We start from the raw sequence: 17,140 nt of genomic DNA, 5'->3' as shown, positions 1-17,140 counted from the left end.
AATGTCCTAGGCCAAATACCTGGATCTGTAATTTCTTTTTTTTTTTTTTTTTTTTTGCGCGGTACGCGGGCCTCTCACTGTTGTGGCCTCTCCCGTCGCGGAGCACAGGCTCCGGACGCGCAGGCTCAGCGGCCATGGCTCACGGGCCCAGCCGCTCCGCGGCACGTGGGATCTTCCCGGACCGGGGCACGACCCCGTGTCCCCTGCATCGGCAGGCGGACTCTCAACCACTGCGCCACCAGGGAAGCCCTGGATCTGTAATTTCTACATCCTGGGCCACTTAAGATTCAATTTCAATCCAAAACAATGAATAGTCTGTATTCTGTAACCCATCTTTCCTTAAAATGGTAACATCGCATCTGAAATCCAAACGATTAACAAAACGGAGCACACATAGCTACGTACTCTAATCTGGTTTTTAAGCTGTTCGGCCTCCTGCCGTAACTGGTCAAGTTCACTCATCTTCTAATCTTAGTGCTCTTCAAAGCCACCTCAAAGAATCTTAGATCTGAAAGAGAAAAGCACAAAAAATTAATAAACAATGACTGAGTAATTTAATGAAGCAGGTGAGAGAACGAAATTGAAATTTTGAGAGCTATGGTTTCATTACAAATCAGAGTACCTTTCTTTAGCATTCATAAGAAGGTATAAAATGCCTACAAGGGCTGGGTTAACAAAGTATAATTACTATTATACACAAGCTTTGTTCAATGACAACGTCTAATAGACTATTCAAAAGGTGGTGGTGGGCTGAAGAAAGAAAAATCTGTTTAGAAGCAGGTTTCACGAAGGATTTGGGTCTCACTATAAACTAAGACTGACGTTCAGAATAGCTCTCACATGAAAACCCTGGGGTAGTTAGTTCAGGAAATAGAGTACAGCGGCAACCTGGCAACCCAGCACCTCAAAGCCATGTCAATGATCTTGAACCTGTGACTGCCCAGAAGACATCAGAACGTTCACACAGTGATTCTCATTGTTGTTTTTTTGGCTGCGTTGGGTCTTCGTTGCTACACGCGGGCTTTCTCTAGTTGCAGCGAGCACAGGCTACTCTTCGTTGCGGTGCGCGGGCTTCTCGTTGCAGTGGCTTCTCTTGTTACGGAGCATGGGCTCTAGGCACGCGGGCTTCAGGAATGGCGGCACACGGGCTCTAGAGCGCAGGCTCAGTAGTTGCGGCGCACGGGCTTAGGTGCTCCGCAGCATGTGGGATCTTCCCAGACCAGGGCTGGAACCCGTGTCCCCTGCATTGGCAGGTGGATTCTTAACCACTGCGCCACCAGGCAAGTCCCACACAGCAATTCTAAAAAGACTCAGTTTGGTGTCCAACAGGCCTCTGATTCAGGACAACTTACTCTCCCACCAAAATGAGCTCTGGGATCCCAGGAGAATCAGAAACAACACCGCAGTCCTTATAGGTACAGGCCAAAGTAGGCTCAGTACAAGCAGCCCTGTTGCCCACTCTTGACCCTGCCCCACCCCCAGGCTCATTAGACAGTATTCCTGAAAGCAGGGTCAAAACACAATTATCCTATTAAACAAGAGACTTATTTTCCCAAGGGAATGTCGTAATTGGGGGTTGCATTTCTGACCAAGAACGTAGCTGTTAGGTCAATCCTAACTATGACCAACCTATCACGAAGCTGAAGACACAATTATCAACATCTTTTAATCACTTAAGAATACAATTAGCTCCCACAGGCAAACACAGCTTATGCAAGGGCCTCAATTTCCTATGCAAACACAGAGGGGAGAATTCTTCCATCATAGATTTTGTGTGAAAGTCACAGGGTTATTATAATATACACCAGATATTTAATTAACAGTAATTATTTTCTTAAAATGGAAACACATCTGGGGGAAATAATCTGGATGACCCAAGAAACGTAGTTGTTAGTTCCCAGTCTAGATAAACTTTCCTGTTCTGTACAAAAGCATTCAAAGTAATTGTTACATGGTCTATATTACAGAATACTTATTGAGAAAACAAAAATACCTTTCCCAATAAAAAGCATCTTTAAAAAGTATGTGTTAAGTTCCTGGTTCCTGCCCTCACCTGCACCCACCAGCCCACATCTATTCACAGTCACAAAACGCCATTAGCTGCCGGGGCGGGCCGGGAAGGAAGCAGGAGGGGAAGTGCTGGGCTTCTAGAGGCATCAAGTCCCTCGGGCTGACCCTAAATGAAAGTCTGCAGAACTACCAGGAAAGGCCTAACGGGGTGGGGCCGTGACACGGAGCTGAGGCATCTCAGAGGACAAAGGCAGGGCCTGCCCCTCCGGCCGTCGGGGAAGGCAAGACAGTGACACCACTGTTCCTAGAGGCATTACTTCAAGTGGGTGTCGTAAGCCCGGGCAAGCTTCGCCCACGCAGACTCCCTGGCGCCTCCCTGGACAAAGGGAGCATGGCTGGAGTTACCCTACGTGATAACCGGGCTCATTCTCTCTCTCGTTTTCATGTATCAAACTCTGAGGACTGCAGCTGATGAATATTAATGTATGAAATAATAACTAACAGTGCCAAAAGAACACGAAATAATTTTAAAACAGAAAGCTGTGCCGATGCGTTTCCTGAGCTTACGGACGGCCCTGCATCCTCCCCACCAACCCTGGCGGCCTGTTGCAGCGCACGTGCATTTCACACGTGATCAAACTACACTATAAGGACAATCCGGCAGAGCTGGGGGCAGTTTTATCCCAGTAACACTCCCCACCCCCACGTTAAAGAATTGTTCTTAGTCTGTGGAGAAGCTACTTCATTCAATCCTTCCAAAATCAACGTGAAGAAAACTAACAGCTAATGTTGTCATAAGGTACACTGAATTAAACAGTTAGTTTTAGTCAACAAACCATGTTTTCTGATCCTAATTTAAACACTAAAAAGCTACGCTAGTTTTTAAAGTAAGGACAAAACCAACAAACTCCTAGGATCGAGATAAACAAAAAGAACTTTCAGAGATGCTAGGTGGTCTTTAGGTAAAGACCCAAATCCTAGTATTAGATGGAATAGCTCCTGAGATATTAAAATTAAATATTTCTTTTAATTAGGCGCTTTTTTTTACATATTATAAAAGAATACATATCAATACATGATAATCACCCAGCTGTATTGCTTTAAACTAGAGAAATTAATTTATTGAAAACTTAACTATCTTTAAAATGAGAAGCTCCAATTCAGTTATCTCTCAAAATTTCAGAAGCAATAATACCAATACTTGCTGACTTCAATCTTTAGTCACAAGCAAAGAGAACAAAACCAGATCTATTTCTCTTTCATCATTAAGTAACATAAATTATTAATACTGCCTTTTAATTACGGCTCTCTCTACGACCAGTGTCCACATTCAAGTTGCAATTAGGAGACTCAAAATTCATAACCGTTGATTTTTAAAGAAAAGGGTATTCATATCTCTACTACCAATAAAAAAAAGTGTCCTGAAAGGCCCTTTTTGATCTCTACAGTCTGGTCAGAAAGAGAAACCTACTGGTAGACATTTAAATTTTTTTTTCCAACTACATTCTTTATTCTACATGTTGAAGGTGTATTTTTTAAAATCCAATCTGGAAAAGAAGTTATCTGCAGCTGGCCTCTCACCGATGGGGGGACACTCCAGCACGCTCACTTCTCCCCGTCGCCCTCTGGGCACTGGGGTTCGCTCTGACGTGGCACAGTCCAGGACCTCCTCTGTGGGGCACACACACATCCACGATGGACAGCCTCCCGCGCCTTGAGCTAACGGACACTGAACTGGCCTCACAGGATGAGTGTGAAGGGACCGGGCAACACCACCATCACACAAGACCAAGCAGTCAGCACTCCCCCAAAGAGAAGTCGGCGACCCACGGACAGCAAGGAGCCTGCAAACAACCCACGGACAGCAAGGAGGCTGCACACTCAGATCCAGAGTGGGGCTGGTGGGAAGCTAACAACTCCCAATTCCCACAAACTAAAAGTTCGTCCCAAATGCTCTGCTGTGACGGTAACAGCAAGTGAAAGAGACAAGGTACAGAAAAATATATGAATGATGATAGTTCTCCTTTTGTGTAGAGAAAAAGAATAAACATCTATGCTAATGTAAGCAATCTTTTTTCTATATACACAAGAAAATGTTAATGGCTATTTTGGGGGGAAATACACAGGAATAGGGGCAGCTCTGATTTTTCATATTATCATGTATATATAAGGAAAAAAGACAAATTACATATGTAAAATTATATCTGTATATACTTTTTTTTTTTCCAAAAAAAGTTAACTGGTTATCTGGGCTGTTGAACCAAGAAGCATTCACAATTCTTCCTCCATACTTTGCAGTTAAAAGAAAAAAGCTAGTAAATGTTAACCGTTTACTGGGTGAACGATTACGTATCACTAGGAACAATAATGGAGATAGTATAAAAACGTAGAAAAATTTAGCTCATTATATGCTAAATGAAAAACGAATTTGTGTCTAATAATTTTAGCTATTTAAGAAGGCCAGAAACATACCTGATTCAAAAACACATGTAATAAGACAGCATTTTTGTTAGAATTACTGGTCTTATTTTTCTCTTCATTTTCCAAATCCTGGACATGCAGTTTACATTCCTTTGATCACAAAAAATGATGTACATTTTAAAGGTCTTACTTACACGTAACTGCTTTTGCTGTTCTCTTCACTATCCTTAGTCCCCCAGAGCCTCTGAGAAGCCCACCATCAGGTTGACGTGACCTGGGCTCCTTCTCTCCTCCAGGGCCAAAGTCACGGCTAAGCACTGGCCATGCTGACTCAGCGCACTGACCAGTCTAATCCACTAAGACAGGACCTGCTGAGAGCCTCACTTCTGTTCTTTGTGACCCACATCTGCCCCCAGCTTTTATTTAGAGCTTGCTGTGGAAATACTTTCCACAGAAATTTAAGTATCTTAAAAGCAAGTATGTGAAGGGACCTGCCCCTACTTTAGGTTATACCCAGTATCTCTGTAAGTTAAAGCGTTGACATAATTTTTTATTTAAATATTTCACATTTGTGACATAATGTACTTCACGATTAACGCAGCACCACGCCCCGCTAATCAAGACCCCTGTAAAGTCTCGGAAGGACACTTCAAGGGCCCCCAGCGCCCCAGTTATCACCCAGTCACTAACAATGATACGAGCTGATATTAAGGACAAAATGGAGTGACTGCATCAAAATATAATTTCAGGTTCTGGTTTTGCGACACACAAGGAATGTGACTTTCACCCGCTCACTTTCCACTCTGGTCTGCTGACTGCACCACAGGAACGACAGCACCAACACCGCAGGGCCAAGAAGAAAACTAACAAGACAACTGTAAAGGGCTCTGTAAGCCTTTCTGTGTGATCAGTGATCAGACTATTAAGTGCATCCCCCACAGAGCAGCCGCCACGCACACGCGGGTTTGCGACCCACAGGAAGGCGGCCCGGGACGCCAGCCACCGGTGCCCGTGCTGCGCTCAACGTCCTGGGGCAACAGCAGCCCCGCCGAGCACCCCGCGCCACGGGGGCAGGAGTCTGCCAACCTGCTCGGCCACACGAGTACCAGTACCGCACCTCACCTCCAGACAAAAGAGCATGCTGAAAGAGGGGAGTTTGCATGAGGGATTTGAATCAATTTCACCAGCTTTTCTGGTTTTTCTTCCATTCCCAAATCCAAGTTAATCTCCGAAATCGAGACAGCACAAGTCCAAAGGGCAATGGACAGCAGTCAAGCCCTTCCTGGGTCACAGCTGCTTTAACAAAACCCGAGCAGTGAGGGCAAATCCCCAGGGTGCGGGACAACTCCACCACGAGACACCCGCAGCCTTCCCTGGCGTGGGAAGGCATACCCTGACAGATTTAAGAATAAAATGACGTGTCTGAAATTCGCTGTAAAACAACCAAGGAGGGAAACAGGGGAGAGCACAGAAAAACAAGTTCGGTCGTGAGTTGGTAATTGCTTTAGTTTGGTGATGGAGTTCCTTATACTATTTGTTAACTTATTATGTATTTCAATTTTCCATTAGAATAGTTTCTGTTTAAATGTTAGAGACCTTGAATCTTGATTTAAAATCCAAATGTACAGAGAAAACCAGGAAAAGCTGAATATCGTCTGGGTATCTGATGACAAGGGGCTGCTGCTCTTTCATTCGGTGCCATAATGAAACTGAAGTCCTTAACCGCGAGAAACGCTTCTTACTTATGAGTGAAATGATATGATTTGGGGACTTCCTTTAAAACACTCTGATAGGAAGAAAGGAGATTAAACAAAACTAGCAGAATTCTGTTAGAGCTGGATGATTTCATAATATTCTGCCTGTAATCTATGTTTGAACATTCTCTTAATAAATTTTTTTAAAAGTCATTACTTCTTGGTATTGTTTGACTACATTACAAGTATGTATGAAATCTGTTATATATCTCTTAGTTTTAAAAATATAGGAGCACAGGGATCTCACAAGCAGATTGTGTTGTATTTTGACATGGATCACGCTGCCACGTTAGCTGGTTGTCTGTGAGAAAGAGACAATCCCAAAAATTCTCAAATTTGTCTGAACAACTGAACGGTTGACCATGGAGGCTGGTATGTTTCAAAAGTGACAAAAAATTAAGTTTTGATGAAACATTACATCAGCTTCTAAGAAGTAGCAGATATCAGAATATTCAATACAAAGTAAACCATAACTAGTTTTTAATATGGTTGACCAGCTGGTAATGGAGACTGACAGAGGAAACTTAGTAACACACAAAATTCCCGTCTGGCTCTGGATTAAAGTATCCAGCAAAGTTTTACACGTTATTTTAAAACTGACATGTGTGTGTTACATTTTACTAGAATGCAATGATTTAAATAGTCTGTCCCCAACATCTAAGATACCCCATGAGATTTTCCTGTATCTCAATTTTCTGATGCAAATTTTAAAAGAAAACTCACAGCCCCTCAGTTAAGTGTTTACTGATAATGCACACATAAGACATTTTATTTTTCACATTTTACATTTATGGACAATGTAGTATATACTCTTCTTCTAAATTACCGTTTAACTCCAATTTAAGCATATCCCCTTAAAGCACTAGGACAATGTAAAAAATGTAATCATTCTTACCAGAACTAAATTCATACAACGATCGTACATTAGTTCTGTAAACAGAAATAAAAAAGATACAAGATATAATCTATACATAAAGTGAATTTAATTATTAGCCTTACAAAGGTCTGATCACTAGGAGGCCCCCAGCTGATGTTCTATAAGAGGGAAGAAGAGTCTCACTTCCGTTTACGACCTTTTGAAAATAAAGGTTCTTGTACTTTTCAAATCACAACAGAACCTACACATAACTTCATAACGTCACTAATAGTCAAACGCCACATACACTCAAACTGAATTTCTGGGAACCCATGTGTCATTTTAGGAAATCCACGCTAAACCCAGACATCACGGCAGTGGAAAAGCCCCCAAGATGGTACCATGCTGATGTCTGGTCTGATGCCCTGTGAATGGTTCCAACACCACTGCAGCACGTGCTTTCCTGATTTCCCAAGACCCAAAGCCAGTCCTTGAGTGAGTGGGGTCATAATAGGGTTAAATGCATCCAAAGGGATTTACTGCCTAACAAAAAATCAAATATGTACCGGGACTTCCCCTAGTGGTCCAGTGGCTAGGACTTGGCACTTTCACTGCTGGGCTGGGGTTTGATCCCTGGTCGGGGAACTAAAATCCTCGAAGATGCGAAGCACAGCCCAAAAAATAAAATTTAAAAAATCAACCATGTGCCTGAGAACAAAAGGACAGTACTCCAGCCCCATGGACAGATTGCAGAGAGCACAAAAAGTAAAAAACATTTTTTGTAAGCCAGCTCCATCCTCCCTCCACAGAGATGTGCCTCATCAGGCAGGTAGCAATATCAACAGCCGCAAGATTCCACCGTCTGCTCATCTAAACCCATCGTTCAGAAGGCACTACTTAGTTTTACCATCATATGCAAACTATTTATGGTTGCTACGCAATGTCACATTTGAAAATTACTATAAAGAATCTGCATTTCAGGGCTTCCTTGGTGGTGCAGTGGTTAAGAATCCAACTGCCGATGCAGAGGACGTGGGTTCCAAGCCTGGTCCAGGAAGATCCCACACGCCGCGGAGCAACTGAGCCCGTGTGCCACAACTACTGAGCCTGCACTCTAGAGCCTGTGTGCCACAACTACTGACGCCTGCGCACCTAGAGCCCACGCTCCGCAACAAGAGAAGCCACCGCAGTGAGAAGCCCGTGCACCACAACGAAGACCCAACGCAGCCAAAAATAAATAATAAATAAATATATTTATATAAGAAAGGAATTTACATTTCAGAACACATTAAAACATCTGATAAGAAGTACGGTACTGAAAGCAAAGTTGCAAACATACTGTTATTGTGCCGAATAATTTAAAACCCAGACTTATTTTATTTAAGCTATCATACGAATACTGTTTTGTGCCTGTTAAGAAAAATTCTTGAACTAGAAGAGAACACTCGAATCTCAATCCACCTCACATTCCTAGCTAACAAAGTACCAGAGCAGGCCTAGAAGACCCAGGGGCCCTGGCAGCACGGACAGTGGGAGCCAAGGGAGCCCAAGCAGGCAGTGCTGCGGGGGGCGGGTGGGGGCTCAGGGAAGGCAGAGACCACCTGCTGCCCAGCTCCGTGCTGCCCAGGGCCCACCTCTGCCGGCTGGCACCTGCCTAGGGGTGGCAGGAATGTGCTTTCCGCCCCCCCCCGCCCCGCAATTCCCAGCATCTCCCAGCCCCGCCCCAACACGCAGCCCCTGCCGCGTCTCTGCGTCTCCTCCACCGCGAGCCAGGCGCAGCTCAGGCTCCCCTGCTTCCTTCGAGGCTGTGGGATTCTGTCTTCCCACCTGAAGGCAGCAGCCAAGGCTTGTCCGTGATGTGAAAAGTGGGCCACGAGAGAGAAACCCCTACAGACGGGACGCATAACTACACCCTTGCTGACAGTGGGAGAGATGTCCTAAGCGACAACCCAGGGAGCCGAGGTCTTGTTCTACGTGAGCAGAGCTGCCCTAAACTGCTCCTCTCAAAACCGTCAATTCAGACAGCCTACAGCTAGCATCTCCCCACGAAAGTTACAGAAAGTAAAAGCATGACTCATACTCATCAAAGTATATTAATTTCTTCTGAATACGTCTTGACTTTTGCAAAACAGCTCTGTGATTCTTCGACACCCAACATCTCTGCTGAGCGGTTCTGCTGCAGGAAACGGGGCAGCCTGTCTGCGTTCCGACCAGGCGTGGCACCCAGGCCGAGTCCGGGAACTGGGGCCATTCTCCCTTTATCAGCAGTGCTCTTGGTTTCGCTCTACAAACCCCTTATTTGTCTTCCTCACCCCTGTCTACCGAGCATCTGCTGTGGACAGAAGACGCTGTGGCTCCATCCCCCAAGACCAGAGTCTAAACGAACGACAGACGAGGCCAACCTCACAAGCTGGCTCAGAAGAGTCTATAGGGTCTCACCACTTGGATCCCTGACTGCTTCAAAATCACATAAAAGGTGATTCACAATATACTCTGAGGTCACAGCTGACTTAGGACCCCTTGCCATGTAATGTCACATGTGTCCTCACCACCCTCTAGGAGGAGGTTCAACCGATTGTCCACACGGTAAACAGGAGGAAAAGGAGTCACAACCTACCCGAGATTCACAGTCACAAACGGCATTGGCCACGGTTCTGATTTAGGCCAGCTCCAGAGTTAACCATGCAGGCCCTCTAAGCAATCCCTAACTGGCTAGAAATGGTCAAGGGACCACAGAAAGAAATTTCACTCCCTTAATCACCTGCTCCCACACGTCATTCCAGGAGGACAAGCTCTCCGACAATGATGCAATGGAAGTTAACACCTGGACATGGCCTTCTGCCCCAGCCGGGGGGAGCAGTGTTTTCTTCCTAATGGAGGTATCCCACCAGGGGCAAGAGATCTTAGGTTCTCCACTTCTAGAGGCAGCATCTTAAAACCACTCTACCCACCAAAAAAAAATTTTTTTTTAATGTAAATTGGTGCAGTCACTATGGAAAACAGTATGGAGGAGGTTCCTTACAAAACTAAAACTAGAGTTGCCGTACGATCCAGCAATCCCACCCCTGGGCATGTATCCGGAGAAAACTCTTAATTCGAAAAGATACATGCACCTCAACGTTCATAGCAGCACTATTCACAATAGCCAAGACATGAAAGCAACCTAAGTGTTGCTTAGGAACACTTAGGAATGGATAAAGAAGATGTGGTGTATATATACAATGGAATACTGCTCAGCCATAAAAAAGAACGAAATAATGCCATTTGCAGCAACATGGATGGGCCTAGAGATTATCATACTAAGTGAAGTCAGACAGAGAAAGACAAATATCATATGATATCACTTAAATGTGGAATCTAAAATATGACACAAATGAGTTTATTTATGAAACAGAAACAGACTCACAGACATAGAAAAGAAACTTATACCAAAGGGGAAAGGGGATGAGAAGGGATCTATTAGTAGTTTGGGATTAGCAGATGCAAACTACTATATATAAAACAGGTGAACAACAAAGACCTACTGTACAGCACAGGGAACTACATTCAATATTCTGTAATAAACCATAATGGAAAAGAATATGAAAACGAATATGTATATACAACTGAATCACTTGCTGTACACCAGAAACTAACTTAACATTGTAAATCAACTGTATTTCAATAAAAAAAAATTAAAACTGCTTTGACCATTAGTTTGAAAATTGAATGTCATTAGTTCAGGTGAGCTGTGATTCAGGTTTACGAGTTGCCAGGTGTCACCTCCAGGCCCCAGGCTCATAGGACCCAGTGCCTCACTCATCTCAGCTCCTACCCATCTCCTCCAATCAGCTCATCGCTCTAAGCAGGCGCTGTCCGATACAAGTACAACGGGAGCCACATGTGGAATTAATTTTCCATCAGCCACATTAAAAAAGTAAACAGAAACATGGTTACATTAATTTTAATAATACATTTATTTAACCCAACCAAAAACGTTGTTTCAACATGTACTCGATACAGAACAATTGTAAGTAGGCTATTTTGCACTCATTTGTCGCACTAAGTTTTCCTTGCTTTGTTTTTCTGGTGGAGCCATGCGGCATGCAGAACCTTCCCTGACCAGGGATCGAACCTGTGCTCCCTGAGTTGGGAGTCCTAACCACTGGACCGCCAGGCAAGTCCACACTAAATTTTTCAAGTGCAGGGTGTATTTATAGTTCAATTTGGGCGAGCCTCATTTCCAGTGCTCACCAGTCACATGTGGCTAGTGGCCACCAGCTATTGTAGTGGCCAGCACAGCACTGGGCCCTTCTCCTCTCTTCACTCACACAGCAGGCACCCAACTAGAGGCTGCCTGACCCACTTCAGTAACCTCCTAAAGGAACAGGAACTAGGCTCTCCCCACATGGAACTAACCCGGCTCCCAGCTCAGACACTGAGCAAGATGAGGTGGTCTTACCTGACCCCAGTATCACCTCCCCTACGTCGCCTCACAGATCAGCTCACTCACCTACCGGATGCTGGCAATTAGGAGTGACAGCAGAAATCACAGTGGGAGGCGCGAGGTCCTTTGCAAGTGGCAGCTCAGAGAGTGGGATGGGAAGACAGGGCTGAGCCAGTGCTGGACAGCAGGTGTGAGTTACCCTCACCCAGGTCGCCTTTCCCTCTGGAGTCACAGGAAACAGCCAGTGACCCTTTCTCCTGAATCCTTCTGTCTGATGCACTAAAAAACCCATCTGTTCTTCCGTCCTGTTCTCCCTCTACAGCTGACCTTGCTTCCCAGGTTGAACACAGAGCCTAGTACATACCCCTTCAAACCCGTTGAGGCCACACAGGAAGTCCCACTTGAAGGATTTCAGAGCCAAACTTCATACATAATTGATGCTATCCGAGAAGTGAACGGCACACACCTAGTAGGAAGGTCTAACTGGGAAAGGTGGCAGGGACTGGACATCAACTGCACAAAACAGAGGCACCTCTGAGAGGCTGTAACCCTCAAGTTTGGGGGAAACTCTGCTCTCAGCTGTGCCACTTGCACTCCAGTACGCAGACGTAATCTTTGCTTTCACACTCCCTGCAAACTACGATGAGCACAACTGGGTCTCCCACGTGCCTCTGCACGTCCAGCCGGCCTGTGCAGGACCGGCTGGCAGAGGCCACGTGGCTGCACCTGGCTGCGGGCCGCACTTCTGACTTCCAGACCCCACTCTCAGTACCAGGTGGCCTCCACCGAGTTGACAATCTCTCTGTGCCTCTGAATTTTGGTCTGAAAGTAGAAACAGTAACACTGCCTACCTCACATGCTATGAGGCCTCAATGAGAATCCACATAAAGTCCTTAAAACCCGACTGAACCACAGCAAATGTCACTAAATCGAACTTGTTACAAAAGCAGTAATAGGGTTTTCCACTTGAAATGATTTAAGTAACAGAAAACTTCTCCCTTACCTGTCACTCTTCCGACCCAGTCAGTGGAATAGGCCCTCCACAGAAACGAAAAATATGGGCGGCGGCAGCCACCAGCGTGGTACAGGGGTTCAGAAGGCAGAGGCAGGGCCTGCTCCTATGCTAATTGCTCGTTTAGCTTAAAAAATATCTTTATTGAAGGTAAATAACACAATAAACAATTACAATTTGATACACTCTGACATACTATACACCTATGAAACCACCACCTCAGTTAAGGTAATGAACACATCTACACTCCCAAAAGTCTCCTTGTGTCCCTCTGTAACCCCACCCCCGACGCCTAGGCAACCATGAATCTGCTTTCTGTCACTACACGTAAGTTTGCATCTTCTAGAGTTTTATATACGTGGAATCATACAGTATGTACTTTTCTGTGGTCTGGCTTCGCTCCCTCAGCATGGTTACTTTGAGATGCATCCGTGCTGTTGCATGTCTTTACACGGATGTCTGCCCTCGTTTCTCTTGGGTAAACACCTAGGAGTGGAAAGGCTGGATCATACACGGCAAGCATACGTTTAACCCATTAGGAAACTGCTGAACTGTCTTCAACACGGTTGCACCATTTTTCATGCCCACCATCAGTGCATGAGAGTCCGGCGCCCGCACACCCTCGGCAGCACGTGGTATGGTCAGTCTTTTCCATTTTAGCCACTGTAATAGGTGGTTAGTGGTGTCTCGTTGTGTGTTTTTTTTTAAATAAATTTATTTATTTTATTTTTGGCTGCGTTGGGTCTTTGTTGCTGCACGCGGGCCCCTCTCTGGTTGCGGCGAGCAGGGGCCACTCTCCACTGTGGTGCACAGGCTTCTCACTGTGGTGGCCTCTCCCGTTGGGAGCACGGGCTCTAGGCGTGCGGGCTTCAGTAGTTGTGGCACACAGGCTTAGTTGCTCCGCGGCATGTGGGATCCTCCCGGACCAGGGCTCAAACCCGTGTTGCCTGCACTGGCAGGCAGACCCCCAACCACTGAGCCACCAGAGAAGCCCCTTGACATGGACCATTTTTAAAGTCGTTATTGAATTTTGTTACAATATTGCTTCTGTTTTGGTTTTTGGCCACAAGGCATGTGGGATCTTAGCTCCCCAACCAGGGATCCAACCCACACTCCCTGAATTGAAAGGCGAAGTCCTAACCACTGGATGGCCAGGGAAGTCCCCTCGTTGTGGTTTTAATTTGCATTTCCCTGATGGCTAATGATTTTTCACGTGCTCATCTGCCATCTCTCTATATTCTCTGGTGAAGTCTCTGTTCAAATCACTTGCTTTTTTTTCAGGTTGTTGTTTTCTTAATATTGAATTGTAAGAGTTCTTTACTTATTCTAGACATAAGTTATGTAGAAAACGTGTGATCGGCTAGTATTTTCTGCCAGTCTGTGGCTTGTCTTTTCATTCTCTTAACAGTGTTTTTGAAGGAGGAGATATTTTTAAATTTGATGAAGTCCAATTTATAAATGTTCTCTTTAATGAACTGTGTCTTTGATGTCATTAAGAAATCCTTGCCTAACCCAAAGTCTCAACGATTTTCTGTTTTCTTTTAGATGTTTTCTACTGTTAGGTTGTGTCTGATTCATTTTGAGAGTTAATTTTTGTCTATGGAGTCAAGTTCACCTTTTACATATGGATACCGAACTGGTCAAGCACCTAATTCATTCGTTTTAGTTTTGTTTTTCAATTTAAAATTATTTCAGGGACTTCCCTGGTGATGCAGTGGTTAGGAAGCCGCCTGTCAATGCAGGGGACATGGGTTCGAGCCCTGGTCCGGGAAGATCCCACATGCCGCGGAGCAACTAAGCCTGTGTGCCACAACTACTGAGCCTGTGCTCTCTAGCCCGCGAGCTACAACTACCGAGCCCGCGAGCCACAACTACTGAAGCCCATGTGCCTAGAGGCCGTGCTCTGCAACAAGAGAAGCCACTGCAATAAGAAGCCCACGCACCGCAATGAAGAGCAGCCCCTGCTCGCCGCAACTAGAGAAAGCCTGGGCGCAGCAACGAAGACCCAAAGCAGCCAAAAAATAAATTAAATTTTTAATAAATAAATATAAAAAAATAAATAATTTCAACTTACAAAGAGTTGCAAGAATAATACAAAGAACTGGATACCCTTGCCCAGATTCACCACCAACACTGTGACACATTTATTGCCCCCATTCCATACAAACATATTGGAATTTTCTTCTGAATTGTGTGGCCTCACCTTTATCTGTATGATCTGCTGGTATTCCAACCAAGATTTGATTTGCAAAAGAGGCTCTTCTGCTTTCTACTGAAAGAAGCTGGAGAAATACTGCTCATGTCCAGAATGTGGACCATCATCTCTGGGACCTTAGCCCTTCGTGCTGAACACTGACTGGATGAAGACTTTGAAGAGAAAACCCTTCTCTGGATCAATGTGTTTGAAAACAACTTTGGGCTTAAAAATGAGAGATGGGCAAAATTGTAACAAAAACCAGGTTCTCAAAAAAAGAAACCCTGAAGAAATTTAAATATTGTACTTTAAAAACTGGTAAGAATCAATTACGTCAAAATTACCTTAATTCAGAAGTGCTTCTGGTCTGGTCTCCAAAACATGTAAAATTGTCTGCAACAGAGAAAAGGCTGTATTTGCATTGATTCAGGTTGTGAGGCACCATATTCCATACATGTTACTAAGCACATAATTCCGCCCCTTCCCCATCACCATTTCTTGCCCCCAAATCACTTTACTTATCAGTACTTTGTATTAACTTAGTGGTAAGTTTTTCAGTGTGGAAAAGAAGAAATCTGATCTCAATTTCTTTAAAAAAAAAAAGAAAAATCCTTAGAAATGCCTCAGGGAAAATATCTTGAATTAAACTGAAAAGCATCAGGGGGAAGGGGTGTTTAGAATCCTCTTACTACAAAAATTATAGTAACAGCAACAGAAAAAAAACATTGCAATTCAAGAAGATTCCAAGAGTAACCTTCCCCAGACTTTCCCATCTGGCCCACAGAGGATCTCATGTGAATGTCAAAGAAGCCACAGGCTGACTGTTCCCTAAGTGCAGGCAAGTCAACCTGGGCACATCTCCAGCCCATCCCTCTGGCCCAGTCCCGCTGCTGCAGTGCCGTCCAAAGATGTGGCCCTGGGTGTCCAGAAGGCCAGAGCAGCAGACACAGCAACAAGCCTCTGGACTTGCCTCTCATCACACTGCAGCCAGTGTGAAAAAATATTTACTTCTAGATTTCTTCTGAAATACCTGCTTGCTCCTTCCCAGAAACTAAGTCTCAATACACTTGAAGATGTTCTGCTAATCTCTCCAAAGTACTCTGTGGAAAGCCCGCTTTTGGACATTTCACAGGTTACCTCTTGCCTATTGATCAATTCTCTACTACATTTACAAACTCAGCGCATGCCTCTAACCTGGGGTCAGGAGAGGCATCAACAAGCTGACGTCCCCCAGTTGAACTAGGAATTCTAAGGCATTTATTTATAACAAAATAGTTTTGTTTTCGAATTATGCTCGAACGCGGCCTATGTTATAAGCAAGCACATACTTTTCTGGCAGTAAAAGTGGGCATGGAAGAAAACAGTGTGGTGGTTCCTCAAAAAGTTAAACACAGAATCACCATACAAGCCAGCATTTCTACTTGTAGGTCTACATCCAAAAGAACTGGAAACAGGTATTCAATACATGTACACGTACGTTCACAGAAGCACTCTTCACAACAGCCGAAAGGGGGCAACAGCCCAAATGTCCATCAGGAGATGAATGGATAAACAAAGTGTGGTACACCCACACAATGCAATCCTATTCATCCATGAAGAGGAATGAAGCACTGCTACACATACAGCATGGATTACGCTACGTGAAGAAGCCAGACACAAAAGGTCACACACTGTATGATTCTGTTTATGTGAAATATCCAGAACACGCAAATCCACGGAGACAGAAGGCAGTAGCTGCCAGGGGCTCTGTGTGCAACGGACAACTGCTCGACGGATACAGGGATACTTCTGGGGTGAGAAAAATGTTCTGGAATTAGGTAGAGGTAGTGGCTGCACAACACTGTGAATTACTAAAATGCCACTGAATTGTTCACTTTAAAATGGTTTTGTTATATGAATTTTACCTCGGGGTGGGGGAAAGAATAAGTGCTGTTAAAGGTACTTGAAAAAACCAAACCAAACCAAACCGGTGGGTGTGGAAGAAGTTGGAGACAGGGGCAAACTACGGCTCTCGCCCCCATGAACCCTCTGAGCCGGGCTCCCAGGAGTGTACACCCAAGGCTTCATGAAGCCATCAAACTGAAAGCCGGGGAATCTCAACCTTGGCACAACTGACAGGTTTTTTTACATTTATTATTTTTTTAATTTATTTATTATTTTTGGCTGCATTGGGTCTTTGTTGCTGCGCACGGGCTTTCTCTAGTTGCAGCGAGCGGGGGCTACTCTTCATTGCAGTGTGCGGGCTTCTCACTGCGGTGGCGTCTCTTGTTGTGGAGCACGGGTTCTAGGCGCGCGGGCTGCACTAGCTGTGGCACGTGGGCTTCAGTAGTTGTGGCTTGCGTGCTCTAGAGCGCAGGCTCAGTAGTTGTGGTGCACGGGCTTAGCTGCTCTGCAGCATGTGGGATCTTCCCGGAACAGGGCTTGAACCCATGTTCCCTGCATTGACAGGCGGATTCTTAACCACTGT

The 17,140-nt window shown here is 44.9% G+C and overlaps 1 protein-coding gene and 1 pseudogene across 2 annotated transcripts in view; one reads left to right on the top strand and one right to left on the bottom strand.

The window, feature by feature from the left end:
- Positions 1-17,140, bottom strand: part of GNB1 (G protein subunit beta 1) — an 89,484-nt gene that overhangs the window by 23,589 nt on the left and 48,755 nt on the right. Inside the window, exons 2-3 of one of the 2 annotated variants that reach the window (XM_030881165.3) lie at positions 15,018-15,066; positions 406-508 (exon numbers count right to left, since the gene is read on the bottom strand). In XM_030881165.3, the coding sequence (XP_030737025.1) occupies positions 406-462 (57 nt within the window). In that variant the 5' untranslated portion in view covers positions 463-508; positions 15,018-15,066. The remainder of the gene's footprint in view (positions 1-405; positions 509-15,017; positions 15,067-17,140) is intronic. The other variant, XM_030881173.3, reaches the window with a different exon arrangement.
- Positions 3,706-17,140, top strand: part of LOC132597034 (iron-sulfur cluster assembly enzyme ISCU-like) — a 55,141-nt pseudogene continuing 41,706 nt past the window's right edge.

This window comes from Globicephala melas, chromosome 1 (assembly GCF_963455315.2).
Source record: "Globicephala melas chromosome 1, mGloMel1.2, whole genome shotgun sequence".
Taxonomy (NCBI): Eukaryota; Metazoa; Chordata; class Mammalia; order Artiodactyla; family Delphinidae; genus Globicephala; species Globicephala melas.
Note: the sequence above shows the minus strand (reverse complement) of the source record. Positions and strands in the feature narration are given on the sequence as shown.